General features: G+C 40.4%; 1 protein-coding gene and 1 long non-coding RNA gene across 3 annotated transcripts in view; one reads left to right on the top strand and one right to left on the bottom strand.

The window, feature by feature from the left end:
* Positions 1-26,481, bottom strand: part of LOC142377400 (uncharacterized) — a 119,954-nt gene that overhangs the window by 20,582 nt on the left and 72,891 nt on the right. The window lies entirely within an intron of this gene.
* The window catches only part of ppp1r16b (protein phosphatase 1, regulatory subunit 16B), an 86,399-nt gene that overhangs the window by 42,460 nt on the left and 17,458 nt on the right, over positions 1-26,481 (top strand). For both annotated transcript variants that reach the window (XM_075461478.1, XM_075461479.1), the window contains 2 exons: positions 15,217-15,287; positions 24,138-24,283. In XM_075461478.1, the coding sequence (XP_075317593.1) occupies positions 15,217-15,287; positions 24,138-24,283 (217 nt within the window). The remainder of the gene's footprint in view (positions 1-15,216; positions 15,288-24,137; positions 24,284-26,481) is intronic.

Below are 26,481 nucleotides of genomic sequence, written 5' to 3'. Positions count from 1 at the left end.
GAGCTATCGACCAACTTGTAGTCCGTGGTTTGAAGATCTGAGCCAGAAATTTAGGGAAGCTGTGTAGGGGCCTCCGGCCGTGGAGTGTTGGCCTGAAATCCGCCCAAAATATACTCCATCATGGTGAACGTCCCCCAACCTGCTCTTAAAGACTCCCAGAGAGCAGGACTGTGCGCAGTTTATGTACAATGCACAACAGAAGTCAATATTTACATTCTAGTGGAAGGCGCGCATATAGACTCCAATGACCATCCGGGCAGAAAAAGAAAGGACTCGGTCAAACTTGTGTAGTTAAAAGCATTGGAATTTGAAGTCGGAGCTGTTTGAATGCAGATGTTTTTAAGTAGATGGATGTAAACTTGTGCCATGAAAATCTAACCACTTTGCCTAAATGATTTCATCACAGAAGTCATAACAGACATGTCAGACTCCTGTAGCCCTGTAACTGAAAACATCCTTACGCAAAGCTTCACTGTTAACACAAAAATATACAGAAAGGAAATCCTTCTGCAAAGCTTAAGGTTAAAATGTGTAATGTTAAAAATATGGTAATTCTCTGGTTTAAGGCAACTCTCGTCACATTCTTAAGGAGCTTTAGAAATCATCAGCCAGATAATGAAGTGAAGCATGAAAAAATAATGTCCAAACCAGCCAGGACTACTCAACTCTGATGGAGAATCTTTGTTCATCAGATCCTGTCATTAGCATGTTTTTTTTTCTTTCCATCATGATGAAAGCGTAATGTGCTGAGGACACGAAAGGGCATTACTCACACGTGACCCAATGAAAAATAAACCGCGCTGTGCCGACATGATGGAGGTCGCGCTGTAACATCAGCGTCACTGCTCTGTGTTAGATTGTGTTGATGATGTTGGCGTGAGACAAAAGAGAACCGCCGAGCTGAGGATGCTTTTCACTCTCAGACGTAAAAGGACGGACCTCTGAACCAGATTCATTTTGGTTCATTCAGTTGATTAAAAAGCTGCCTGAAGGTTGTTAGCAGTCCCCTGCTTTCAAATGCTGCAGATTCTGGGTCTGATACGAAGGCCAGGGACTTCAAAAGTGATGCAGAGCTGCTTTTCAGGCACGCGGAACTCATGTATCATCTGAAAACTGCTGTTTAATTTGATTTGTAATGGAGCTGCAACCTTTGTTCTCATAAACACACATCTGTACAACAATACATCCTCAAAATTCTTTCAATAAGCTACTCTTTTCTAAAGCTTGTTAGGACAACCAACTACTGATATGTGCGATGAGGCTGTTTACCCACATGTCCGGCTAAGCTGATGTGACATCGTGACGGCTGCATTGAAGCTGGCAAGTGTCTGTTGTGGGCCGTGTGTTGTAACACAGATGACTGAGAGCGGGAACAGCGTGTGTGTAATTCTGTCCTGTTCTAAAAGCTTACATCTACATAACTCCTAGTATAGAAGAAAAGTGATATTGCTATGTCGTTTCTTTTGCTGAAAACACTAAAGGGGTCGTTGACTTCAGCGTGTTAAAGGTGAACACTGTCTGGTTTGGCTGGACAGGCAGAAGAAGCCACTAGATGGTCAGTCATATTGTACATGTAAGATGTTTCTTTTTCCTCCATATATTTTATGGAGAAAATATCAGACTGAAAATGAAATCAACTGAGCAAACAGATGGCCGTTTGCTTGATGTTGTAATTTATGTGGATGGGCGGGATTATTTTTACTTTCTGTTCTTTTTTTTCCCTGGTCACAATTTTAAGCTGCTTCACTTAAAGCCACGTCAAGACTCCTTCACAGCTGTCTCTTTCCTCTTCATTACAATCACTTTAATGATTTCTTTTTTGCCACATTCCAAACGCCTGATTACTCAAGTGGGGTTTTGCTTTTAACTTACTCGAGCAGGGCTGCAACAATGACACACAACCTCGAGTGGGTGGCATGTATCTATCGAATGCTTCTGTGATTAGGAGGGCTAATCTTACTCTCCTGGCATAAGTGGAGATGAGAAGCTGTCGGCTCTCTCATTATGTCCTCTTGTAGATTGTGAGATTTTTTTCTTCGTTTTGCTCAGTCTTCTTTCTCCTGTCAGTCTTGGAGTCTCAGTCAGATTTGAGGTCAACAAAACCCTGTTTCTCTTCACTTTGTTGATCTCTCTTGCAGCTGTTCTTTCTCTAAATTGAGATTCCTCTTTAGGCTGATCAGACTCGCCTCCTCCAGACGTTGCTCCTCTGACTGGCACACGCCGCCTCCTCCCCTGTTTGGCGTCTGAGGCTGGTGGAATCCATTAGAAGAGCAGGATGCGCTGGGGCGAGGAATTATCAGAATGTTGGCATATCTGAACACGTGACTGTGTAACTGTCTCGGAGCAACAAAGAGTCATATTGTTTAACTTGAGCACATCACCAACTGTGTTTTCTTCATTCTACCCTTACTTTCACTCAAACTTATCTGTCACAGAAAAGAAAAACTCAGAGAAAAAGTCATTTTTACATTTGAATTGTTCTTTGCCAGTTCAGGCTCTTATTTAGTGACCTGTTCTGTGCTAGTTGTGCTGACTGGCTCATTGAGATCTCCCTCTCCTCTCTTTCACATCAGTCCGTACCCCTGGGAGAGCCCCGACTCTTAATTTAACTCCTATTTCCATGGTAACTGAGGCAGACAGCGAGAGGTCCATGCAGCCAAGGCCCAGTGCTACTCAGCTGGAGAAGCAGATAGTATGTTGGGAACTGTTGGATGTGGTTGTGGCAGCTGGGCAGTTTAAGTAAAGCTGTCCAAGATGGTGTGTGTTTCAAAGTTTAGTCGACACAGTGCGGGTCAGAGTCATCAGTGCCCCAATATATCAAAGATGAAAACGCAATCTGCATAAAAGGGGGCTTTATTGTTTCCAGGTTTTTTTTTCACAATAATGTAGACAAAAGTCTGAGAGCATCATAAATGCTGTTAGAGACACGATTCCAAGACAAGTTTCCTCGAGTCAGACCTGAAGCAGTTTGGAATAGTTTCAGGTTGTACCAGAAAGAAACCTGAAAGAGAAGACCAATGTTTGCAGAATCAGCTGAGCTGAACTTTCCAATAAATCTGAGCAGAACTGTAGGATTGTAAAGTTAAAAAGCCTTACGTTCGTCCTAAACTCTTAAATTCTTTAGGTTCAAATCATTTTAACATCTGCATTCTGTTTTTATTTGCTTTTTACATGGTGTCCCAAGTGTGTGTTACAGGATAAAATAATTTTGTCTGATCTGGAAGACATGGAATTAAACCAATGACTTTTAATCTATTGAGAAATCCTTATGGAAAACTGACATCAAGAAGCTTTAGAAGATAAAGATGTTTGCACGAGAATCAAGAACATTGGAATTGAGCTGCAGATAAATCTTATCAGCAGGAGTGCATCCTATCAGTCACTGTGATTGAAGCCCACCCGCCTGCATGCTGGTCTGCCGAAGGCATGTCAGTGTGAGACATTGTTGATCCCCCGCTGCCAATCCCCTGAGTGCTTGTTCAGCACCCCGCTGCTCCCCCATTCTTTCAAAAGAGCCTCATAGCATCTCTCAGAATCTGTCCACCTGCCTCGGCGAATGACCAGCCCTTCACCTTAAATCCCGCCAAAGGATTGAGGATTTACCCAACAAGGATTAGATCTCAACGAACCAAAAAGAGGCAGCCGAGCAGCGGGTAGTCTTTGGTAGTCTTTGAATTATTTTGAAACTCCAGCATTTCTTGTAGACTGTGACGATGTTATTGAACACAGAGTGGAGTCTGAAACAATATAACATTTACAAAGGGATTTGAAAGAGCTCACGGGTCAGAGAGCAAATTGGATACAAAAATAGCTGTAATGACAAAACCATACTGCCTGCCATCGTTATCGGGTATTCCTGAAGCCACAAATCTTAATGGGGGCAGTGGAGTGGAGCTGAGCTGCGATGAGCAAATGGCAACCACTGCAGCGGGTTTCAGCCTGAGGAGCTGTCAATCAAAGCAAACAAACAAAGCCCAAAACATACCTATGTTTAATTCTGAAATACCATCAATGGAACTATAATTTCCACCCATGTATAATTTAGATTTAGTTTATTTGAGCATTATATGAATTCCTAGTTTCTTGAGGACACCGCTGATTATGTATTGTACTAAAATACACAGAAATTAAGTGATAATGAAGTGATCCTTTACTATAAAATTGTATTAAAAACAAAAGTCTAAACTTAAAGGCAGAGAACCCAAACTGTCAGCTGGTTGCACAAGAGAGGAGACTGATAACCGAGGGCTCTGTGTCCTTTTCTCCTCTTTAGAAGTCTGAGAGCAAAGTGCTCTGTTGGGAAAATACTGAACATGAGATCTTTAAGACACGATGGAGCTTATTCATTATGAGATTTATATGTGAGAAGAATTTTCAAACTGTACTCAGGATTGATTTGAGAGGCACCTCAACAGTACTCTTACAGTAGTCCCATCTTGAAACAACAAATTCACAGACTAGTTTTTGTATCAACGTGTGTTTATGTTAACTGGTGACATTCAGCCAAAAGCATCGACGACTGATGGAAAAGCGGAATGTCATGTTGTTTGTGTTTCATCAAACTGCCAAATACGGGCATGTTTGATTGTTAAAAATCTTGATGAGCGAACGGCCTTGTTGCATTTTTACTTTGTTGTTTCTATCCACTTTGTTTCTTTGCATCTGGGTTTTCCTTTCTTTGATTATAAATGGAAACATTTTCCCAGTTTATGCTGATGTGAAGCTGCAGTAGCCAAACAACATAGAAAATTGTCATTATGTTCCGGCCATCAGCTGGCCTGATTTTCAAAGGTCAACATCTGCCATAGAAGTCCAAATCATAACCCATGATCCAGAAAACACATATTGGAGCCTTTTGCACAGCTTGGTTTGCATAACCGTTGCCTCCCCTGTAGTGCCATCTGTCTACATCTGTTAAGGCTGCGTAACATACAATTAAAGTCCCTTAACGGCTCATCATGTGGAGGATAATTATAACACAAACTAATTATATCAATGATCTTCTCTCCTAACGTCCTACTAAAACCAATGTCATTTAGCTCCGACTTCTGTACGTGCAGAGCGGCCTACTTTCTGCACAGTAATGCAGAAAAAGGCTACATCGCATCATGAGCATTTGGGATGTAGCTATGCTTTTTTTGGGGGGAAACTGCTACACTAATGCTGTTCAGGGCTATTTGGCTGTTCTGTGAATAAATTGTCTAATTTCAGGGAACTGATGTGCACTGATTACCGTGTGCACTGCATCAGCCCTTTTCTGTTTGCTGTAAATTCGAAAATAATTTGAATTGACTTGCTGCAAAAACAATTATGGCAGAAACGACCACTGGCAATGCCTCTATCAATTATCTCAGTGTTAAGAGCTGAATCATAATTATCCAAGATTCTACCATGTATATTTGAAATATTCTCTCATGTAGCACCTTTTTAATTTGGTCTCGGCTCACCATTCACATAAACACTCATAGAGTGCTAGTGGAATTCTCTAATCCCTTATTTTGGCCACTTAAATCAGTAAGAAATGTGTCATTTTAATGCTAAAGATTCATTTAGAATACTTGAAAAGAATACTGGCATTGTCATCTTGGATTATGCTGCTAGGGGAGTAAAACTCTTGATGGAAAAACCTGGTCATTCAGCATATTAATTTTTCCGCTCGTAACTATGCTGAATGTAGATCTGACCAACCGAAGCAACCCCAAATAACTTTGCTCAATCATTTTTTTCTCTCCCTTTTTTTTGAGAAAATGCTACAGAAAAGATCAAATGGTACAATGAGTCTGTGTTTGTGGCTGCTTTTTTTTAAGATGACCTCAGATAGGTTTAGTTTTAAGGGAAGCTTCCAATTACGAGAAGCTACAACTTCTGAAGTACTGTCTGCTGGAGCGAGGGAACTTCAGATTCCTGCTGGTGATGAAGATAAAACACGATGGAATAAACCTTTTGGATAATCAACTGCAATAGTCCCACATAGTGGGATGAAGATTAGCAACAGATCTGAGTGATTCATGTGGGAGGAAAAGGAATGACCCAAACAATTTACATTCTGGACAAGACTCAAAGCCTTGTTCGAACAGACGTCAAGATGTTGAAAAGGATATGAGCAAAGAATACGGAGCAGAGGAAACTGCAGGGTTTGGTGTGATTATATGTGTGTTCAGCTTCCATTTAGATCTTTAAGTTGTGTAGGTGACATCTGTCGCAATAAATTTGGATTATAGACCACCGATTATTTATTTATTTATTTATTTATTTATTTATTTAAAAACTTTTTTAAAAGTTGTGCTCCATAAAAGCTTGTCCAATCAGTGTCAGCCAATCCATTATTGTAGCACAACAAGTTTCCCCTTCAATAAAGCAACAAGACATTTGCGACAGAGAATCAATTTTCCACTTTGACTCTCCTGCACTTGAACACCCCCCCCCCCTCTCATATCAGTCATTATCCGATCCTCAATTCACCAGCGACTCTTTCTTATCAGAGATCAATGATCGTGATATATGTCCCTCCAGGGTATCCTTATGACTCAGCATGCTGACCAGACCAGACTGAAATTTCTAATTATTGCCTTTTCTGTCATTTGCTCGGTATGTTTCTATTTTACACAGTGAGCAGAATTGCTGAAACATATCATATTGTCTGAATACTACTTCAATTCATTTGCATAACCTCAGACCGCTTCCTGTTAGTTCTCTGTGCCTTCGCTTGTTTGTAATATGCTGATGTCAGATCTTCCTCGACTGTTCACATGTGCTGAGAATAGCAACATGTAGGACATATAATCACACAACAATAGAGACCTGGCCCCAGCGTAAAGAGCGACGGTGCATTACAAACACAGTCTCTACAGTTGAAATATTACGAATCAATAATTCAGACGATCAGGTGTCTGCGGTTGTCAAGACGGCTTGCACACCATGTTAGAACGTGTGCTGTGATCTCACACATCAACTCAGTAAAATTTGGCAAATCACAGTCAGAAAAAAAAGAAAAGAAGAGATTCTAGATTTTTTTAATTAAAAGAATCTTTCTTCTGATTTATCATCATGGTGCAGCTGACTCGAGGTCACCTCATGTGTCTGGTGGACCCTTGAATGCTGTGGGAACATTCATGTCACCGGTAAAGTGCCTTGTGTTTACCATCAAAATCTTACTTTAGCCTGTTAGGATGCTAATTGGCCTTTAACTTTGTGTACACAGAGGTGCATCACTAGTTTTATGGGTGTGTAGTCCTAAACTAAAGCACTGAACAAACGTCACCATATAATTTAACCTGAGGGGGACCTGAAAGGTCTGAACTTAATGGCTGTCCATCTAAGTCAGTGGATTAACAACTCATCTGGGACAGTTACATTCTCAAGACTAAACATGTAAGAAAAAGAGCCATGTAAGTGTAATAAAGATATATCAGTCTTTACCAAGATGGTGGACTGACTAAGTGACCAACACCGACACACATCTTCTTAAAAGCTTCTTCTCTGTTCTGCACATTTAATGACTCGGACTGTTAAAGTCAGCGAGGACTGGAAACACTTTAAAATCAAGCATGTCTAGTATATTTATTTTCCTCGTGTTTGGGTCCATTAGTATCTTCTAGAAGTCACCGTCACTCTTGGAAAGTGAAAAGGCCACTTTTAGGGGCTTTTTTTTTTCAATTGTACCCCACAGTGAAGAGGATTTATGGTTTTAATAAGAGAAGACTTTAGAAGACTCGTGTTAGTATTCATGACCCTTGTTCCACTTTGGAGCCCACATTACTGTTTGTTAATTACGTTTTATCAATAATCAGCTTTCAGGAAAGTTATGACCTATATATCTCCTGTGGGTTTTGTTTCCATCTCCAGCACATAGCTGCTCCCGCTCACACACACACACACACCCACACACACACGCAGTATTGTCAAGGCGCTGTAAGATAACAGGAAGGAAGGGTGGGTTTCTCTTCCTGGGCTGTTATTTGTTGATGTATCTTTTATCTTTTTGGAAGCATCTCGTCCAGCTCCATCCTCCTCCCTCAGTGGGAATTTGCGGGACCTGCCCAGGAAGGCATGCATGACATTTCTGCTGTGTCGCGCTACTGGATTGTGGTTCGGTAGATAATCACCATGGCGATCCTTGCATGTAATAGATTGCATTTTAAAGATTTTGTATGTGTTTGTGTGCTTGCTCAGTCCCATCGGGTTTTGGAACAGACAGATAGGAATCACATCCATGGTTTGTGTTGCCAACCCTGTTTTTTAATTTTTCCCAATTGTTTTTTCTCTGCATTGCTCAGAACGAAGGATAAAAGTATGAAATTTGCACATTTTATTACACTTGGTCCTGATGCCGTTTGTGTTGCAATATATAGTCTGAAATTCCCTTTTTAGTTCATAAAAAGATGCCTGTATACAAGTAAAGGTTTATCACTTTTTAGATGCTGTCGGCCTTTATCTGAGTCCAGATAATCAAAGGTAGAAATATATTTTCTTATGTAGAGGAACTTTTTCAGAGCATTGATTTGTCACATATTCTTCGATTTTCACACTATTAGTGTTGGCCTGTCAGTTTGTGGTATACAACTTAATAACATGATGATGATACATTTCTTTCTTGAAATAATAATATAATAATAAAAATGGCAGTCAAGCATGAAAATGAAGTCTTTTTTCCTACTACTGCTGTCTACTTTGAATAGCAGCTAATATTTGGTGGGTGTTTACATTCACCCCATGCTGTCCATCTTACTTTGTTTCATGCTGCTCACCACAGTGCAGCCATTGGAAATGATTTTCCAGTGTTTTTAAGTAGTCTACACGAATCCCGAGTTATCAGACTAAAAACGCATTCACGTTAAAATTTTCCAAACCTCTCTGGATTTTTTGGGTGCCAACTGTACCAAACAATCAAAATCTTCTGAAATTTGCAATGGATTTAGCTGCTTGTATTTGACTTATGCCGTGTAGTTCTGCTGTAACTCATTTCCGCTCACACATGCGCTAAACGTGCCGCACAAACTGTGCTTTCCCTGTAGACGGTTTGTTTTTGTTTAGTGTTGATTGTTACATCTCTTTTTAAGCTCACCAAGAGACTGCCAATTGTAATCATAGCTGTGAAGCCCCAGTTATGAAGTGTTGCCATTATTTTAGTAGTCCTCTGTGTAATCGAATGTGTCCAGAAAGTTTAATTGCATTATGTTAATTAGTTTATGCAGCTGAAAAGATTTAGTTTGTTTGTTATGTTGATATGAATGTGTCAGTGAGGGACTGTGCAGTGTATGTTTTTTTTTTTTTTTTTAAGCGTTTCCATGGCGAAGTTGATGACAGATCTTGGTTTTGATAGAAGAGTTCAGTCACCCCAGCACACACATCTTGTTTTAGTGCAGTGTTCTGCATGTTGGCCTTCGTGTCACACATGTTATGGTGTGACACATAACACCCACCTAAACATTATGTCAAACCAAGCACCCCTCATTTCCACCCGGGGGATCAGCAGCCCCCTCAGTGGGACAAAGACGGTGAAAAAAACACTCAGGGATCACGTCCTCCAGACTTCTCTGATGCTTCAGCATTGATGCTGGTATCTGCAAGTTTCTTCATGTTTCGGATCTCAACGCATAAAAAGGTACAAAATTAAGTTTTCATTCACACTTTGTAAGCTGATAAATTAGGCAGGTAGACCAACTATTTAAAAGTCTGTTTTTGAACTTCATATATGAAATGATAGAGATGAATGAAAGCATTTCTGAATTGTAAGCTAGCAAAGAGCTGCATAAAAAGTGTGATTGGCATTTTTTCTTTGGCTGTTTGCTATCAGCGTTATTATCAGATACATAACGCACTCCATCCGGGATGCATTTCATCTTAACCACAGCGACAGTTTTCACCGGCTCACAGAGAAAGCAATACAGCTCTGATGCATATATTTTGAAGCATACCTGCCTACGAACCAGTCACCCATATATGTTCTAAAAATGAATTTGTCCTGAGGAGCCGGCTGGCAGAATTAACTGCTGCCGACAAACACCAACAGACAACTGTCACCCTCTGATTGCTTCTCCAGAATTAAAGGGTGGGGAAGCAGAGGTGTTTATATATCAGTATTGGCTGGATGCTCACGCTGAGGAAAATCTGCACAGAAACGCAGGTGAATGGGACACGAAGTGCAAACTGATAACCTGCAAGTGATCGCCTATTCACAATTATTCATTCTTGCATGATAAAGCTGTCTGGGCTGCTGTGTATGAATCGATGTGTAGTGGCGATTAATAGCAGGGAAAGTGAACCGTAACCGGCAGCTGTTTATCTTGTGCTAGTGTGTCTCTTCCTTATGTATGTATTTATTTATTTTCTCAAACCCATCACAGATGTTTTCAGTTTGATGATTGCTGGTGAAATGACAGCATTTCACCTGCAATCATCAAATACACCTGGTTAAGTGTTGGAAAGGTTTTTCTTTTTCCGTTATTCATACTTTTTCAGACTAGAACTAAAGACTTTTTGGTCCTTTTAATAATTGATTTATTGAATCACGGTGGTTTAATTTCATCCAGATTTGAAACTTTTTTTCTGGCATGACCTTGCACTCATTCGTTTAAGTGTGTTTAAATCATCACTTGCGTTAGAACTGGGCATAAGTTATTGAGACCAGGTGCTGGTTCGTGACTGTTCTGGACACATTGTGCAGCTCTCATTTTTCAAATGTTAACAAAGCTCCCAGCTTCTTTAGAACAGTGGGTTTTCATTTTCTCAAATGTTGACCGACAGGGACGATAATGTGTGGCCTCACTTCGCTAAATTTCGTGAAAACGTGAATCAACCCAATTTTAGTGTGTAAAAAGGTGTCGAAGTGATTTCAAACTAAAAATTCAGCCTTTTTTTTTTAAACTCAACCTGTTAAAGTTAACATTAACTCAGAATATAACAAGTATTTGCTGTCAGCGCTTCTAATGTTCTGTATGTTTCTAAGTAATCCCACTAACAGCATCAGTCCATGAGCAGCCACAGCTGAGTCATTGTATACCAGGAGTCAGACTCCCGGGTCCAACCCAATCTCCAACACCGGATGAGGGAAAACAACACAGGAACAAACAGCAGAATGCCACAGAGCTGAGCTCAGTTGTCCTTTGCTACAGCAGAGACAAGCTGGTCCGAGATTGAACACAAATTTTGTGTCGGGCTTGTGCTTATGATAGAATGCATTATTGCATATTATTTTCAGAAATGATCAGACTAAGATATGAAATCATTTCTGAACATATTTCCATAGCTCCGTTAGTGACCCACCAACACTTTGTTCAAACGTAATCACATTTCCTTCAAAATTATTTTGCCGTTTTGAATTAGTTGTGAGTCTGTAATTTATAGAGGATGGAGTTGATTTGTGGGGTGATCAAATAGGTTATTATGTCTATTCATACTGAGGTATTTGGAGCCTGTGAGACTGTGTGTGTGGTCTTCTCAGGCTGCAGGTTGTAGCTCCTGCAGCTGTGGTGCCAGATGACATGCGGGCAGCTGTGATAAATCAGACTACAGATGAAAAAGTGGATTCTTCTTTGCAGCACAGCCTCACGGCGCTTGATGTAGCCTCATTGATTTATATAATGAAAATATGCAAAATCCAAACAGATGTCATGTGCAGTTATGAGTCAGAAAATTGGATCTAAAATAATTTGCCTACTCAAAGTGGCTTCATTAAGCCAGAGGACTTGGTTTGTATGGTTCCAAGTTTCTGTCTGACTCTGTTATCTTTGCAGTAAAATGTTTTCAGCGTGTTTGCTCGACTGTGGCAGAAATCTGTGTGAGAGGAGAGAAAAAGATGAATGTCAAGTTTAACGGTTGAACAAAGAATTGTTTCATGCCCTCGTGGAACGTCCCTGTGTCGGGCTTAAATTCATCACATCCAAGCTGGGACTCGAGGAAGCAGTAAATAATAAATGCACTTATAGTGTCTTTTACCTCAGAGATTTACAAATGCTTTAATAATGCCGATGATGGAACTGCCGTCTGCGGTTGGGTTTCTTGCCCAAGGGCAGATCAAGATGTGGACAGGAGCAGAGACGGATTGAACCAGCCAATACTTGCCAGTTATTGGGAACCTGAGCCACCGTCAGAGTAAATTATAGTATAAAAAAAGAAAAATGGAAGTAAAGATAATCTTTTTAATCTGCTACAATGAATAAATAACCAGCTAAATGTAAAGCTGCAACAGGAGATTGTGTAGATTAGAGGCTTTTTATAATCAGCTCATTTCTTAAGATGAAATAATCTCTCTGATTGGATCTAAAATGGATTTTACAAATGTGCATTTCTAACTGCATTTTTGCTTCATTTCTGGGATTTTCCTTTTACAAATAAAGTTCGTCTGGCCTTGGCTTTTGTCCTTATGTCATCGTTTTCCACGTTCAGGCCTGAAAGCATCGATTCACCATTTAATTTATTACTTTTGCGAGCTCGATGCTTAAGCTATTTAGCAGCTTAACTGTGTCGTCGTGAATTAAAAAACATGATTATGCAACAATAATTCAGACCACGCTTTCAGCAGTGGCTCTGAATATGACCATAAAGCACATCAAGAGCTCTGTCTAGATTATGTATCTGATGTATGCTTTGATTTAAAGAAAATTAATATTGAAGGGTTTCTTATTAACTGATTGTGCATGAAGCATCCTCCTATATAAGGTTCATCCAAAAGGAAGCTTTAAAATATTTAAATGCGCTTATATTCTCAAGGGGCAGCTAAACATGACTCCTCTAAACCCAGTGGCAGTAAAATCATTGAGGAGATGTTAGTACCGTCCCCTCCGTCCCCTGAGAGTTGCTGTTTACAAAGCAGGCTGTTCATTGTTCATGCACAGCACAGCACTGCAGAGATGGTGTCTGATAGTTATCTGACGTAGTCCCACGTGTCTCTCGCAGTACCACCCTGAGTGCGTTTCTCTCTGTGCTGCAGTCGACTCTTCTCCTTACATCTGATGTGAGATTTTCTTTTCTTCATGAGCTCTGAAAATATATTTCACACCACGTGCTCTCTTGTGAGAATTACACCTGCTTTTCACTCGTGTGAGATTTCTGCCCAAAAAATGCCTGGTGCAGCTCTTCCCCGAGAGCCTGCTCCCCATCTGCTGTTGACTTTATTTTACAAATTGGACTTGATTTCAATTTGATTTCAACCCAGGTGAATGTGTTAACAGCTTCAGTGATTCTCCACAGCAATGATACTTTACAATCAGGAGGAGCTGGTGTTTCTCTTGTTTCTTTGTTTGTTTTCTTCTCTCAGGCAACACACAGGCTGCCTTGTTCTTATGAGATGATAAGAAGAGGTGAGGAGCTGTCTATCTCAGCTTCTTTTTACTTCCGTTGATGAAAACTGTTACTATACCCAGTCATCATGCCGTAAAGCACAATGTGCTGGGTGTGAATACAGACGATCTGAAGATTTCCATAATAAAAATCAAATGAGCAATAAAGGTATCTGAGTCCCTTTCATTTCTGGTGGTTTTTAGTGACACTTAACTATAGCAGCAAACTTCATACTTTTTGATCTAATTTCAAAGCAAAATTACATTGTAAATATCTTTTTCTTTGTTTAATATACATTATTCAACTTGATTCTCTCAAATCTTTTAATGAGATCAATGATAAAAATGCACTTAAACTTAAGATAATTTCAGATACTATGATCACCATTGATCAATAAAAAACGCTGATCATATAAAACCCTTCTTTGAAAGGTCCAAGAATAATAAAATGTATTTTAAAAGTATCAAATCAACTTAAACTGGCCGTTTTTAAGAGGATCATCCCACTGAAAAATGTCTGCAACACTCTTAAAGCACAGTTTTCATTGTTTTGCAACAACACAAGAACGACCATGGCTAGTTATTTCTGATTTGACACACTTTTCAAAGAGATCAGCAGTACTTCGTATTTAGTTCTTGAAGAGGTTTCCCTGCTCATCGCTGAGGCCTTGTCAGCTCTGATTAGTGGGGAGTTCCTGGGACTCCTGAGCGGATATTCGCACCCTGAGAGTCACTGAGGTCAGTTGTGGCACCGATCCACTCAAACATCCCTCGGGCCACCTTGTGAAAGGTTTTAGTCACATGAATCGAGGGCACGCTAGGCGGTGCGACCACCCGGGGAGAGATGTTGACGGGTTGATCTGAAAGGCCTGTTACCATCTCTGTTTAGAGATGGTTGATTGAGATGAATTGATTGCCATTCTTTTTCTCCATCAGAGGAACTAATCAGACAAGGTTTTTCTGCTTAACTCTTTTCAATTTACTAAAATTATTCCAATGTATTTGTAAAAAACCCCAAAATAATCTCTATATATCATGTAATTTGCTAATGCATCTTTGATAGTGTGCACATGCACATTTCTCACTGATGTGTTAAAGACCGCTTCAGTGAGACAGATGTGATAATTATCGTTACAGATCTCTCATCCCTCTGTCAGCGTTCTGTGTCATAACCTGAGTTGTCCACTCACTCTATTCAATTTATTTTTTTGTGTCTCTGAAATGAAAGCAGATGACTGCGCTGGCAAAAACGCAGGATAATAATGACACGGACAGGAGCCTGACGTGTCAACTCCACTTCCTGCTCATGTCGACAGCTTTAGCAGTCGGGCAGCTGTCCTGTATGCAGAGCGACAGAACTGATCTTGGGAATAAGGGTCTAGGTGGGAGGGTTTATCTTTTCAGTCTGACAGGCAAACAAATGGTAATCCTCAGCATCATTACATCATCCTCCATCCCCAGCCCTCCCTGCCTCTCCCCTCAATCCCTCATCTGTTCATCCATATTTCCAAGGTCAGTTAGGTAACATCCTGGCTGGGCTGATAATTTGAGAGATTGGAGTCCCCTCAGAGACGTGCCTCGATAATGTGCTATGATTAATGGATTGCAAATTGATTAGTGACGTTGTCAGGTAACAATAGGTTAAGCTGAGGCACATGCAAGCCGTGTGAGTAATGAGAAGACTAGAGATTTATGGGGTCTTATTATTTTGTCTCACTTTTATTGTTTTGTTTGGCGCAGCTGCAACTTCTTTCTCTTTTTTATTTTTATATATATTTATATATATATATATATATAGCAAGTGGGGACAGTGAACACCTATCTTTCTATTACTGGCAACGAAATGGATCTGTTAGTGCTAGTGCAGTAAGACAAAGCAGAAGTCCCACTAAGGTCAGTCTTTATTTATGCTTCTTTGTCCCTTTTTCCCCATCAGTGCGTTACCTGCTGAGGAACAATGTGAGTCCAGACCTCTGCAACGAAGACGGTCTCACCGCTCTGCATCAGGTAAGCTTATCAGTCTCAGAGCCTCTCTTATGTCTTTCAGTGACTTCGGTCAAAGACTACATATTACAGCCTCTATTTCCCTTTGAAACTGGCACTGTGATGGAAAATTGATGTCCGCATCTTGTCTTAAATTGTCACAAGAAGAACGTATAATCCCACGGTTTGCAGTTTGATCTTCTTTTTGTGGTCATGTTCTGATGTTGCTTTGAGGAATGCAGTGAACCATAAAATTGCTTGGGAAACCGAAAAGGGCCTCGAGTGAAAGCACTGTTCACATTTGAAAATAAAATCGTAGTTTTTTTTTCCTGCTAATCAAACTGTTTGGGGTTTCTTAGTAATATAAAGAAGACAATGGACAGTAAAGAAGAAGATTTTTTCAAATTGAATTGAGCTACACAGTAAATTTCTTTGTTTTCAGCTTGTTCAAATGATAAAAGTCCAACTTTGCCATCACTATCTCTGCCTTTGTTAAAACACAATTGAATCATTTACAGATTAATTTGCCGGCTTCAGAATTAGAGGCCTTGAGCAGAAAGCCAGTGTCAATGTTTTCGAACAATGGTTTTAAATTAGTTCAGCATTGTTCCTGCAAGTTAGTCCGTTTTGATGCAGGACGCCAAAACCTATTTCCACTTTCTAACTAAAATCATCACTGTCTTACTCAGAGCTTCGATCTCTTTTCACCCTAAAACTGCTTTAAGGGTGTAAACAGCGGATCGATACACATTTAATTTGGTCACAAACTAGGTTTGTCTTTCCTTGTTCACAATTTCTTTTCATGAATCATGTTTTTTTTTTTTTTTAATGGTTAAGAAATGAGTTCAGTATTGGGAGGGAAATTAGTCTATTTTTATGTAGGAAATTGATGGAGGATATCAGACCAATTTCACTTGCTAATTAGAAAAATTACAATTAGAAAAAGTGACATTATAATCAGAGCAGTGGCGTAGGGCTGGGTATACCCACTCATTTTTCAGTCATCATAGAGTTTGCCCACCTCTTAACCTCTTCTTATGTCCATCACATTTACTCGTGTGCTGCAAGTGAATATTTATTTTCCTCGAAAGACATGCAGATGTCCCGCCTGTCTATTCCTTTCGCCGGCTAGTGATAGTTACTTTAGTTGAACGGGTTGGTTAGGTTAGTGCATGAGATGTAGGGCTGATCCTTACTCCACAATGTCGAGCAAGGAGATTTCTGGATCAATTAAATACGACTGAGAATTCACAGTGTTACTCTTTATGTCTTTGCGGGACTGGCAGCTTAAAAATAAGAAAATTGAGACTATACCCACCTCACCAGGCACAATTACACCAAAGCTTCCGTCTCTTTTCACCTGAAACTGCGTGTAAACAGGGGATCATTGCACGTTTCATTTGGTCACAAATCACTAAGCCTTTGAAGAGATGCATCTGTTCTTTGCTCACATTTATCATCATGAGACGTCTAGCCAGGAAAGAATCTCCTTTTTTCCTTTAATCCAGCTGAAGTGACACGACTGTCTGCACCAGCTATTACTCAGACCCTGAGCTCAATAAGATGGCGGCTGGAGAGAACATTTTTACCTTGTGTGATGTTGTTAGCTGTCCATGAAGATACTTATAATGTTAAACTGAAATGTCAAAAAAACTACTTGTTTTTCTGTCTTTGAAAGTCTCATTTTAATGTTAAGGATGGCACTTTGTCTTTAAGATTTCTAAGTGATTTAAGGCAATTTCTAACTTTGGGTTCTTTGGTGTCCAGCCCTTCTTCCTCCTCTCTTAACATTTGGGTATCTTCCTCTCTGCCCTCTCACTATCCATCTTTTCACTCCGCTTCAGCTAACACGGCCATCTCCATTTTCCTCTTGGCTGTTCAAAGCCTAATACTCAGTTTCCTGCTGGGCGGCAGCAGCCTCAGTATGATCAGAGGAAGAGAAAATTGAAGTCCATCAGTGCCCACCCGTGTGGCTGGTGTTTTAAACACAGGCGTTTGCCAACAGATCAGAATGACCTTTGAAGATAATTTTCTGTTTGGATGGTCAGCCGGCACGGTGTGTTGAAGAGGGGAACCTTTTCACCTCTGCCTTTTAACAAACACTGCATAGATTCAGGCGTATATCTGTGACTTCAGAGGACTTGTATTCACTCCAACCTTGTTTTCGGTTCTCTACAGTCTACCTGCCCATGTAAACAATTGAAGGGTCCCCACAATATGAGTAAACACCTGACCACACAAATGCCTGTCACAGCAGAAGGTGATATAAATGAAGAAAGACGGTGGTGGTGTTTCTCTATCTGCCCAGGCCTGGTCTTTCTGATACAGGACACTAATCAACAGATGCTTGCAGAGTCTCTCTATGATCCACAACACACACATGATCACACACATATAAAAACACACCTCAGAATATATTATATATTTTTGACTCACTGCTACAAGTATGTATGATTGCTTCAGTTGTGATGATAGGATGGCTGTCGAAGCAATATGTCCAGTAATGAATTTTTTCGAAGCACACCTGAAATGCCCTGATTAGTGGGCTGAAAAAGGACTCTATGTACTCACCAAGCTGGAAAGGCTCTTCACTCATTCACTCATCCATCTTTCCCCTTAGTTTTCCAGTCCCTGTCACAGAAAAACATCCCCACAGCTGCTGTCAATGTATTGTATGAATGTCCTCTGTCTGGTCACGTTACCATGGAGCACTAATTGGTGATGGTTCCTCTTCATGACAGAGGAACTCTGGGTCTCAGTCACAAGGTACGCTTGGGCCAAAAGGTTTCAAGGGCTCTCAGAGGGTTTTGGGGACCAGGAATCTTCCTGAATAAACAACCTACTGTACCTTCAAGGGTTTTTTTTCTCTTGTTTGAGATTGGAGTGAAACATTGGAGTGACGAAACAGCCAGTTGGTTTGGTTGGTCATAGAAGAGTATATAGACCTCACTGTCCTTCTGTTCATCTGTGTTATGTTTACATTTTTAGATGCTAACGTTGTGAACTTGTCCTTACATGAGGGACTTTTTACCCGCTACCGTACGTTTCCATTATCTGGACCATACAGCTACTTTACAAATGGTTGTTTTCATGCTAGGCAGCTCTGTGGGAGCAGTTCTAAGATCTGCTGTCAAAAACAAGAAGGGGCCCCGCTTCCTGTAGTTATGAGAACTGTGAAGATGTTTCTGTGGTCTGAATGGTACCTATAGACCGTTGTCGGTTACTGCTCTGACAAAGGCCCTTTGTCCCCGATCACCAGCTGGTCTGGCTCCAAGATGACTCCCGTCCGATTTTAGTGGTGTCAAATATGTGAAACGTAAAAAAACAACAACACAGAAACCTGCTTTTGTGCCGTCGCTGTGTAGGATTTTCTGAGTAGTAGGTAGGGAAAAAAGAACAATTTAAGAGGATGGTGGAAACGCATGTGAGCGAAAACAAATGTTGTTCATAGCAGTGCAAACATCAGATCGAAACCAGCTATAAACTATAAATTCAAGTAGGAGCCAATTTTTTATTTATTTTTTTTTTTTAATCGAATGTTGCAGTAACTTTTCTCATGGGTGTTGAATTCAGATTTGGTTTAGTCAGAGAGATACGTGCCCAGAGATAGTTTGGGTTTTTCTTTTCCTTGAGCGGTTCCATATTTTGGCGAGACACATAGCGGTGATATCTTGCGTTTTGCTGAGCGGGCACTATGACCCTGAGCATCAGCAGAGTTCTGGAGTCGCATTTAAGAATATCTACTTCAGTGATTTTAACTGCTTAAATATTTATTCTGAGGTGACGGATATCCCAGGTACTCACCCTTTCATGATCATGTGCAGGATTTGATCGTGTCGGGCTGTGAAGATGTGGGTCTGCATTGCTGTGTAGTTGCAGTGTTCATTAGTCATTCAGCGCTTCATTACGTCATCTTTTGAGGACTCAGACCTACTTCAGAGATATTTTATTATGTTGACGCCTTGTCAGACAGAAAAAGAGAAGAAACAGCATGTAACGGGTTTAAATGGGCTCCACGTTCAGTACATTTAGCTTTTTAGTCTTTAGGTCCAAGTCCTAACAGATGACTTCAGATGCAGCTCCCACCTCTCTTGATGATTTGCATTAGTTTGTTCAGCTCTGCTAAAATTTAGAGCCCATTTAAGCTCTCATCTCCGGCAGTCTCAGCTGCACTCTCATCCGCTCGGTCCTGCTCTTTCTCACTTAACCCCTCAGTATTTCATTTTTAGAGCCATCTTTGTCGCCAATAGCCCTCTTGGCAGTGGCCCAGATCAAATTTCAGTCATTCAAAATTGGAAATGTCAGCCTTATTTCCTCATCACTCTGCTCCTCAGCCCAATTCACAGTCCTCTCAGCCCACTGACAGTTCCCGGCAAGACTGTTGCTGTTGTTCTGCAGCCACACAATGATAATCTTGGCCTTTGTTTGAGCTACACTCCCATCCTTGTGTAAATACTTTTCATGAATGGCACATTATTTTCTCGCTTCATTGTTCTTAGTTTAGTGACTACTTAGCTTGTGGATGCAAATACGTTTTATTTCTCCTCCTGCAGAAAAGCTAAGAGATAAGCCAGGCATTTAGCTAGCAGGTGGGCTGGAGTATGTGGGTTTATTCAGAAGGCAATCAGTCCAGTTGTTTGCTCGTGTGTGGGTAGCAGCCTCGTAGGTATTTTTGATGACATCTGTCATGTAACTGCTTCAAGCTGAAGCCGAAGCCTTGAAAGTTAACTTTATCTTTTAAGAGTTGTGTTTTTGTTGACTTTACAAGGCTTTTTAGGCTGAATTATAACTTGGAGCTTTTCAATCACCACCTATCGAGTATAAAAATGACCAGTTCGATACCTCCATACACGCACACACAGATGTTAGATTATGGAAATGTGTGACTCGTGCTTCTAAGTCTTCCGTTTTCTTTTCTACTATTAACACCGGAAATTGTTGACATTTATAAAACACCACTTCTGCTTCTGGCTGCTTTGTACAGAGACCATAAAGACAGTTGGTGCCTTCCTGCTCAATCTGTTTATCATTGGCAGGAAACGTCCTCGTTTAAAACGTGTCACACTATGCAGAAACACGCAAATGTTTAGCCAACTGATCTCCAAAAGCTTTGAAGTCTAGGATTAAACATACTTATCAAAATATTTGGTAAAATTACTGTAATATTTTTGTTTGAGCTCTAGAAAAAAACTATTGTTAGTTCACAGGCCTTGATGGGAAAGGCCAATTAATTCAGATTGTAAGGCTTTTTTTTTTAATTCTGATTCCAACAATCTGCAGACATGGGATCCTCTGAGGAGCTGCATAGCTCACTGCAAATAAAAAGAATCTATGCCCAGACAGACAAAAAAGAAAACTGTATCCGTAGTTAGTGATGTAATTAAGAAACGGCACACGGAGGTCAAGTTCAAATCTGGAAAACCAATAATAGTTCCCAAAAGAACAACTCATAAGATTAGTAAAAAGCACCGCTGAAAAGTCTTCAAAGGAAAAGCTTTCCTGCATCCTCACTGTTAATTTCTATGACCGATGTTAGAGTAAACACCATCTTGAATAGATCACAGAATCTAAAATGGACTAGAGAGAGAGAGACGAGCTGAAGGCTTTAGCGTGGGCCGTACAGTCGGCAACTTTGATCTCAACAAAAAATCTGTGCATCTGGGCTTCAAAGACGAAGTGCATATAGGAAAGTCTCCGAATCTCCCAACTGAACGCTTTTTGCAGTGAGAATAAGCCACACACAAGAACCCAAGTGCGTGCTCTCTTTCTGTCTAATTCAGTCTGAGGAAACCTTTTTAGTGACTTTTAGTTTTTAGTAAAACAGTACCTTTAAGTTTGGTTAACAACAGCAGACGAGCTGAGCAAGGCTGAAGCTCCCGAAAAACAAAAAAAGAAGACCCTTAATGCACTGATGTGTTTTTTGTTGCTTAAAACAGTTTTTTCTTGCCCCCTTTAATGTAGTGTAGTTCCTTACTCGGCCTACAAATCTCTGATGGTCACGTTACTTTCCTCCGGGGGAGAATCAGCTGTCAATTAGCAGCAACAACCAACTTATTTCAGTGGTGTTTCAGTAAGGTGTAAGAAACGAGGCTTTCAGATTTTTTGAAAAGAAATTCTTCATTGTTTTTTTTCTCTGAAAAATGATACTAAAACTTTTCATCGTAGACCAGAACCTGGTTATTTCCAAAAACCCTTCATTCACACTTCTGCTAAAGACTGACTCGCAGGATGTGTTCCTCAGCCAGTCGTGTTTTCAGTCAGCGCATGCTTTCCTCTTATCTGTCTGCGATTTTCATTTTCTCTCTGATGTTGTATATGAATTCATGGACTCCTTCACCATACGCCGCCTTATCTGAGTGGCCTTGTAAGTCAAAGCTACAAAACTGCAAGGAATGCAAACGGCCACGACTCTGCTGATGTCAGTGCGGCCTCAGTCTGAGATGGAGAACAGGTGATGAAGGACGGAGGTGGAGATTGTGTTTTAAAGCCAGAAGAATCGAGTCCTCAGAGTAGAGGGCGACAGTCTGAGGCAACAGATCATATCAAAACTGCACTTTGTGTGAGTTGGACACATTAGACACTGATCCTGAAAACAAACTGTTCCAAACGCACGCATTGAAGGTGTGTTTTGTTGTGTTGAAAATATGAAGTATCCAAATCGTGATAACGGATGTAAAATCACTGGAGAGCAGGGACTCGAGATAATAGATCTTACAGGATGCTGAAAAATAATCGCTCTCTGCCTCGCTTATCTAGTTTGTTTCTATTCATCTTTGTGCCACTGTTTGCATTATCGTCTGCCCTGATCTCACACAGAGATTGCACTTTAACTCATCTTCCATACAATACCACGAAAAAGGAAAAATACTAAAAAACACCTTCCTCTCTCTGAAAGGAGTCCAGGCTTATATGAGAATGTTCCAACGTGTAAGGAAAGGGCAGCCTGTTTTCAGGATTACTCACCTGGTTTACGCCAGCTTCTGTTTGCGTGCGCACAGGTTACAGTGCCGTCATAAGCCGGGTTTAATTGCAGTTTTTGACTTGTATTTAGAGGATGTGACTGGGAAACGTATCATCGAAGCGTAAGGAATGAAAAAGAAAAGAAAAAATATCCAGTAATCGCATCTCACCTTGCAAAGATTAAAATGACATGACTCACCAGCTGACTGACATTTTTCTAGATATGAATAAGTATTCCAAATATTCCTAGAGATAAAAGTCATTCCAGAAGAAGAGTATTCTCCATTTTCCTCTTCCTAGCCTGTGCTTAGGACGACTACTTCTTGGACTGAGCTACAACCACAAGCAATGTGGCCTATACAGCCACCGTCTGGCGACACCATGCAGCCTGGTTTATTCACATAAAACTGGTCAAATGTCTGATAATTTTTACATTTGCTTCCAACAACATATTAAATAAATGGGTCATATGGGACTTGGATGGGTGTTTCTCAATGACGAGAAAGAGGGAAGAGCAGAAAATCCTCACATTTATTATGTTTTCTTTTGGAAACGGTGGAATAAATAAGTAGAGGTATGTTATTTAAACAATGCTATAATCGCATAAAAGTCGAAGCATACTTTGATAAGTCTGGGTGGTAATCAGAGGTGCAATCAAGTTCCCCCGGCCTCCTCTGCTTCCTGGAAGCAGGATAAGCGGTTTACAAACAGGGTGCATTTATATTTCCTGTTATCTGTGTTTTGTTTCTATTTACTGACAATCTTTTTTTTTTTTTTATTTCCCACTCATTGTTTCACTTTCTGGCTTTATAATGGGCTCATCAGCGTTTTCTCAGAAGAGGAAGAGATGCTCAGCTCTGAGATTGTAGAGATCACACTGAGAAAAGAGACGGAGAGAAGATGCTCTCTCATAGAAACACGGTGACGTTTCTGGGTTTTATTTTTCTTTGGATTGTTTTAGACTAGAGTAATGTGGGGCTTTGATGAAAGATGTCATGAACCGGATTTAAACACGCAGCATTACCAGCTGTGATGATAACGGAGGCTCTTCTCAGAAAACAAAGCTTTGCTTTGAATCCTTCAGTGTTCTGATTATATCTGAACACTGACAGTAATCCCATCCTTCCTCTCTGCACTTTGCAGTCTCTTGCTCTGTTGTTTTTCTCACCGTCTGTTTTGGTTTAGTTGCACGGCAGTGCTATTATCACTCTGACTGGCTCTGATGAAGAAAGTGCTGCAGCAGCCAGATCGGAGGATGGTTTTCATGGAAAATTCTCCTCTCTATCTCTCCACCCTATAATCACACCCAGTTTAACGAGGAAAATACATTCTCCTCTCTCAGCCTTCGTCCCTCTCTGTGGATGGGTGTGAGTTATGGGTGCATTTCCAGCTTTGTCTCAGATCCAGGAAGCGGCCCACACAATGGCTGATGTGTCAGAAAGACTGGGTCCAAATTGGCTTAATGTGTTCTCAGCTTTGCAGCCTACAATATGCTCCTAAAAGGCTTCTGAAGAGATACATCCTGACTACTCTGTGGACTTCTTGTTAGTCTGTGCTGTCGGTGACAAATTAGTTTCTTTCAATTTCCTTGGTGCACTGATTAAGGCGATGGCGCTACAGCATCAGTGTAGCACAGCTGAGTACTCACAGAATGAATTACACAAAGAGCTCTTTTTCAGCAAGCGTGTCTTCTCTCCAAACAGAAGAGACACCATTTCAGTTTGGCACGTTAAGTGATGACTGAATTAAAAACAGTGGCTTATAACAGATGTTTCTTCATTCATCTTACTGTCGCCTTCTTCCTACACACCCTCTCAGTTTTCAGCCTTGTGTCTTTCTTTCCATGATTAGAATTATTCATCCAAGACAAACCGGGTCTAATCTTATCCTCCTTACCCTTCTGTCTCCACACAGTGTTGTATAGACAACTATGAAGAGATGGTGAAGATCCTGCTGGACCGAGGAGCCAGCGTAAACGCTCAGGACAATGAACTATGGACGCCGCTGCACGCTGCAGCTACCTGCGGCCACGCAGGACTCGTCAAGATACTGATTACGCAGTAAGTCACGCACATGCTACACCTGACATCCCAGCAGTGTGGTCATTATTTTCATTTAAAAAAAGAAAGTTCCACCAATGTCCGAATATGTTGCCATGAGAACGGAAATATACTTCACTTTGAAATCAGTTCATCTGAAAAAAATGTCTTTGATAATCACAGAAATATTAAACTGGATGATGGCAAATTTAGAGATTACGCTGAGATCTCTGATTTTTATTTTTTCGGGTTAGGGTTATTTTTATCAATAAACAATAAACAGGTTTTTACAGTGACGCATTGCACCTTCAAACTGACTTCAAAACAGAAATCAAAGTGTCTCCTCTTTGGAAAAAAGTGTCTGTTTTTTAGAGCACTTTTGTTAACATAGATTTAACATGCCAGATTGGATGTTATTATCAACACAGACAATCTTCCCATTTGGTCACAGAACTATGATCAAGCTTCACATTTTGTCAGATAAAAAGTGTTTTTTTTATTGATTAACTGATCAGGCTTTGAATCAACACATTCAAACAAAAGTTATATACATTTGTCAAGAGTTCCTACCTTGAGAAGGTGCTTCTGGTCTTAATGGGTTTCAAGTGAATTTCTAAACTGAAATTCACATTCTCAAAAACTTTTCAGTTTGGTTTGAAGCATCTCCGCAGTTACTGTTCACACGTGCACTTCACAGTGGGAACCTCTGTGCTGGAGATGTGCTCCTCCAACTGAAAATGTTAGGGAGGTGCGTCTGGGTAGAGCACAGAGGAGGCCAAACAGCGCACAGGTCAGCACAAAAAGAGTACAAAGCAGCAACTATTACAAGCACGCACACTCACTCTCAATAAAAAGTCTGGAAGATTCATTTCTACATTTCCAGCTGGCTGGAAAATTATGAAATAAGCCTGGAGCAAATGTTGCGGACGTATGCGTTCTTACATCCCACTTCCTCCAGAACATCTGTGGAAAATTTCCATGCTGATGTAAGAAAAGGGCTGTGGGGTTGGAATGATGGTAATAACACTAATAGCCAAAAACAGGCTAAAAGTGCAGAAAAAAAAGAGCGATGGTGCTGCCTCTCGGTTTAAATACAATGTGTGCATGGATGAAATGGAGCCTGCAACAAAGATGAGGTGCACCGGGGTATGATTGATTTATCTCAACAGGTGATTGATTGCTTCAAGTTTATTGATCAGAGCAACATGAACTTTGAGTTACCACAGATGAATACTCAGAAGGCTTAAACTAAATTAGTTTATCAACACATTCTGCATCAATTTAAAGTTAAAAGTGTGATCCGGATCAGCCGAACATGTGCGATTGATGATGGCCGAAAGCAGATCGAGGGGTGGGACGACAAATATTCAAATGCAACAGTCTGCCACAGACAGCAATTTGGAGGAGCTTAAAATTGTTTTGTAATTGAGTTCCGGGCAACAGAAATTAGGATTTTCTGTTCCAAAAACAACAGCAGATGAAACCTGGAGTTGCTAAAATGGACGATAATTTACCTAGCAGTTAAGGAAATTGCTGTCCCGCGTTAATAGCCAGAGTAAGGGGAAAAATAAAACATACAACATGGTAATGGATGACAAATAAAACACAAAAACAATGGCTGGAAGCCATGGTGGGAATGCTTCTGTCCTCCACTTATTCAGTGATGTGTAAATCTGAAACAATGAACACGTTTATCTTCCATCTTTATGCTGCAAATGTTTTTTAACAATTCTGTAACACTGACCCAGGCTCCAGCTATGACACAACAGCAAAAATGTAGGATAATTACACTTTGTGACATTTTCAGTTAGGATTTAATTTCACATGTTTTATTCGGTTTTAATTGCATCCTAATGAAGATATAGTCGCTAAGCACATATACACGCTAAAAGGTAATGAAGACAAATGGACATGATGTATGTGTCTGCACACGTTGTTTCTAGCTTTTAACACAGAGAACTGAATTGTAGCTCGTGCCAACACAAACTACATTGCCGCCATCGGTTGATATGCAGGACTTGTGAAACCATTCGTGCTAGATGATAGATTAAAACGACTGAAAAATGAAGAAGTCTTGTGGGTATACATCAGCAGTTTTCAGACCTTTTTTTTGTCTTAAACTGCTCAGACCTCTTTGAATATGATGATTAAAGTTTTTTCTCAGTCATTTTGACATTTGGAGTACATTTATCACTCATGAAGCCATGCATAATGCATTA

This window comes from Odontesthes bonariensis, chromosome 3 (assembly GCF_027942865.1).
Source record: "Odontesthes bonariensis isolate fOdoBon6 chromosome 3, fOdoBon6.hap1, whole genome shotgun sequence".
Lineage (NCBI taxonomy): Eukaryota > Metazoa > Chordata > Actinopteri > Atheriniformes > Atherinopsidae > Odontesthes > Odontesthes bonariensis.
This window is presented reverse-complemented; position numbering and strand designations above follow the sequence as displayed.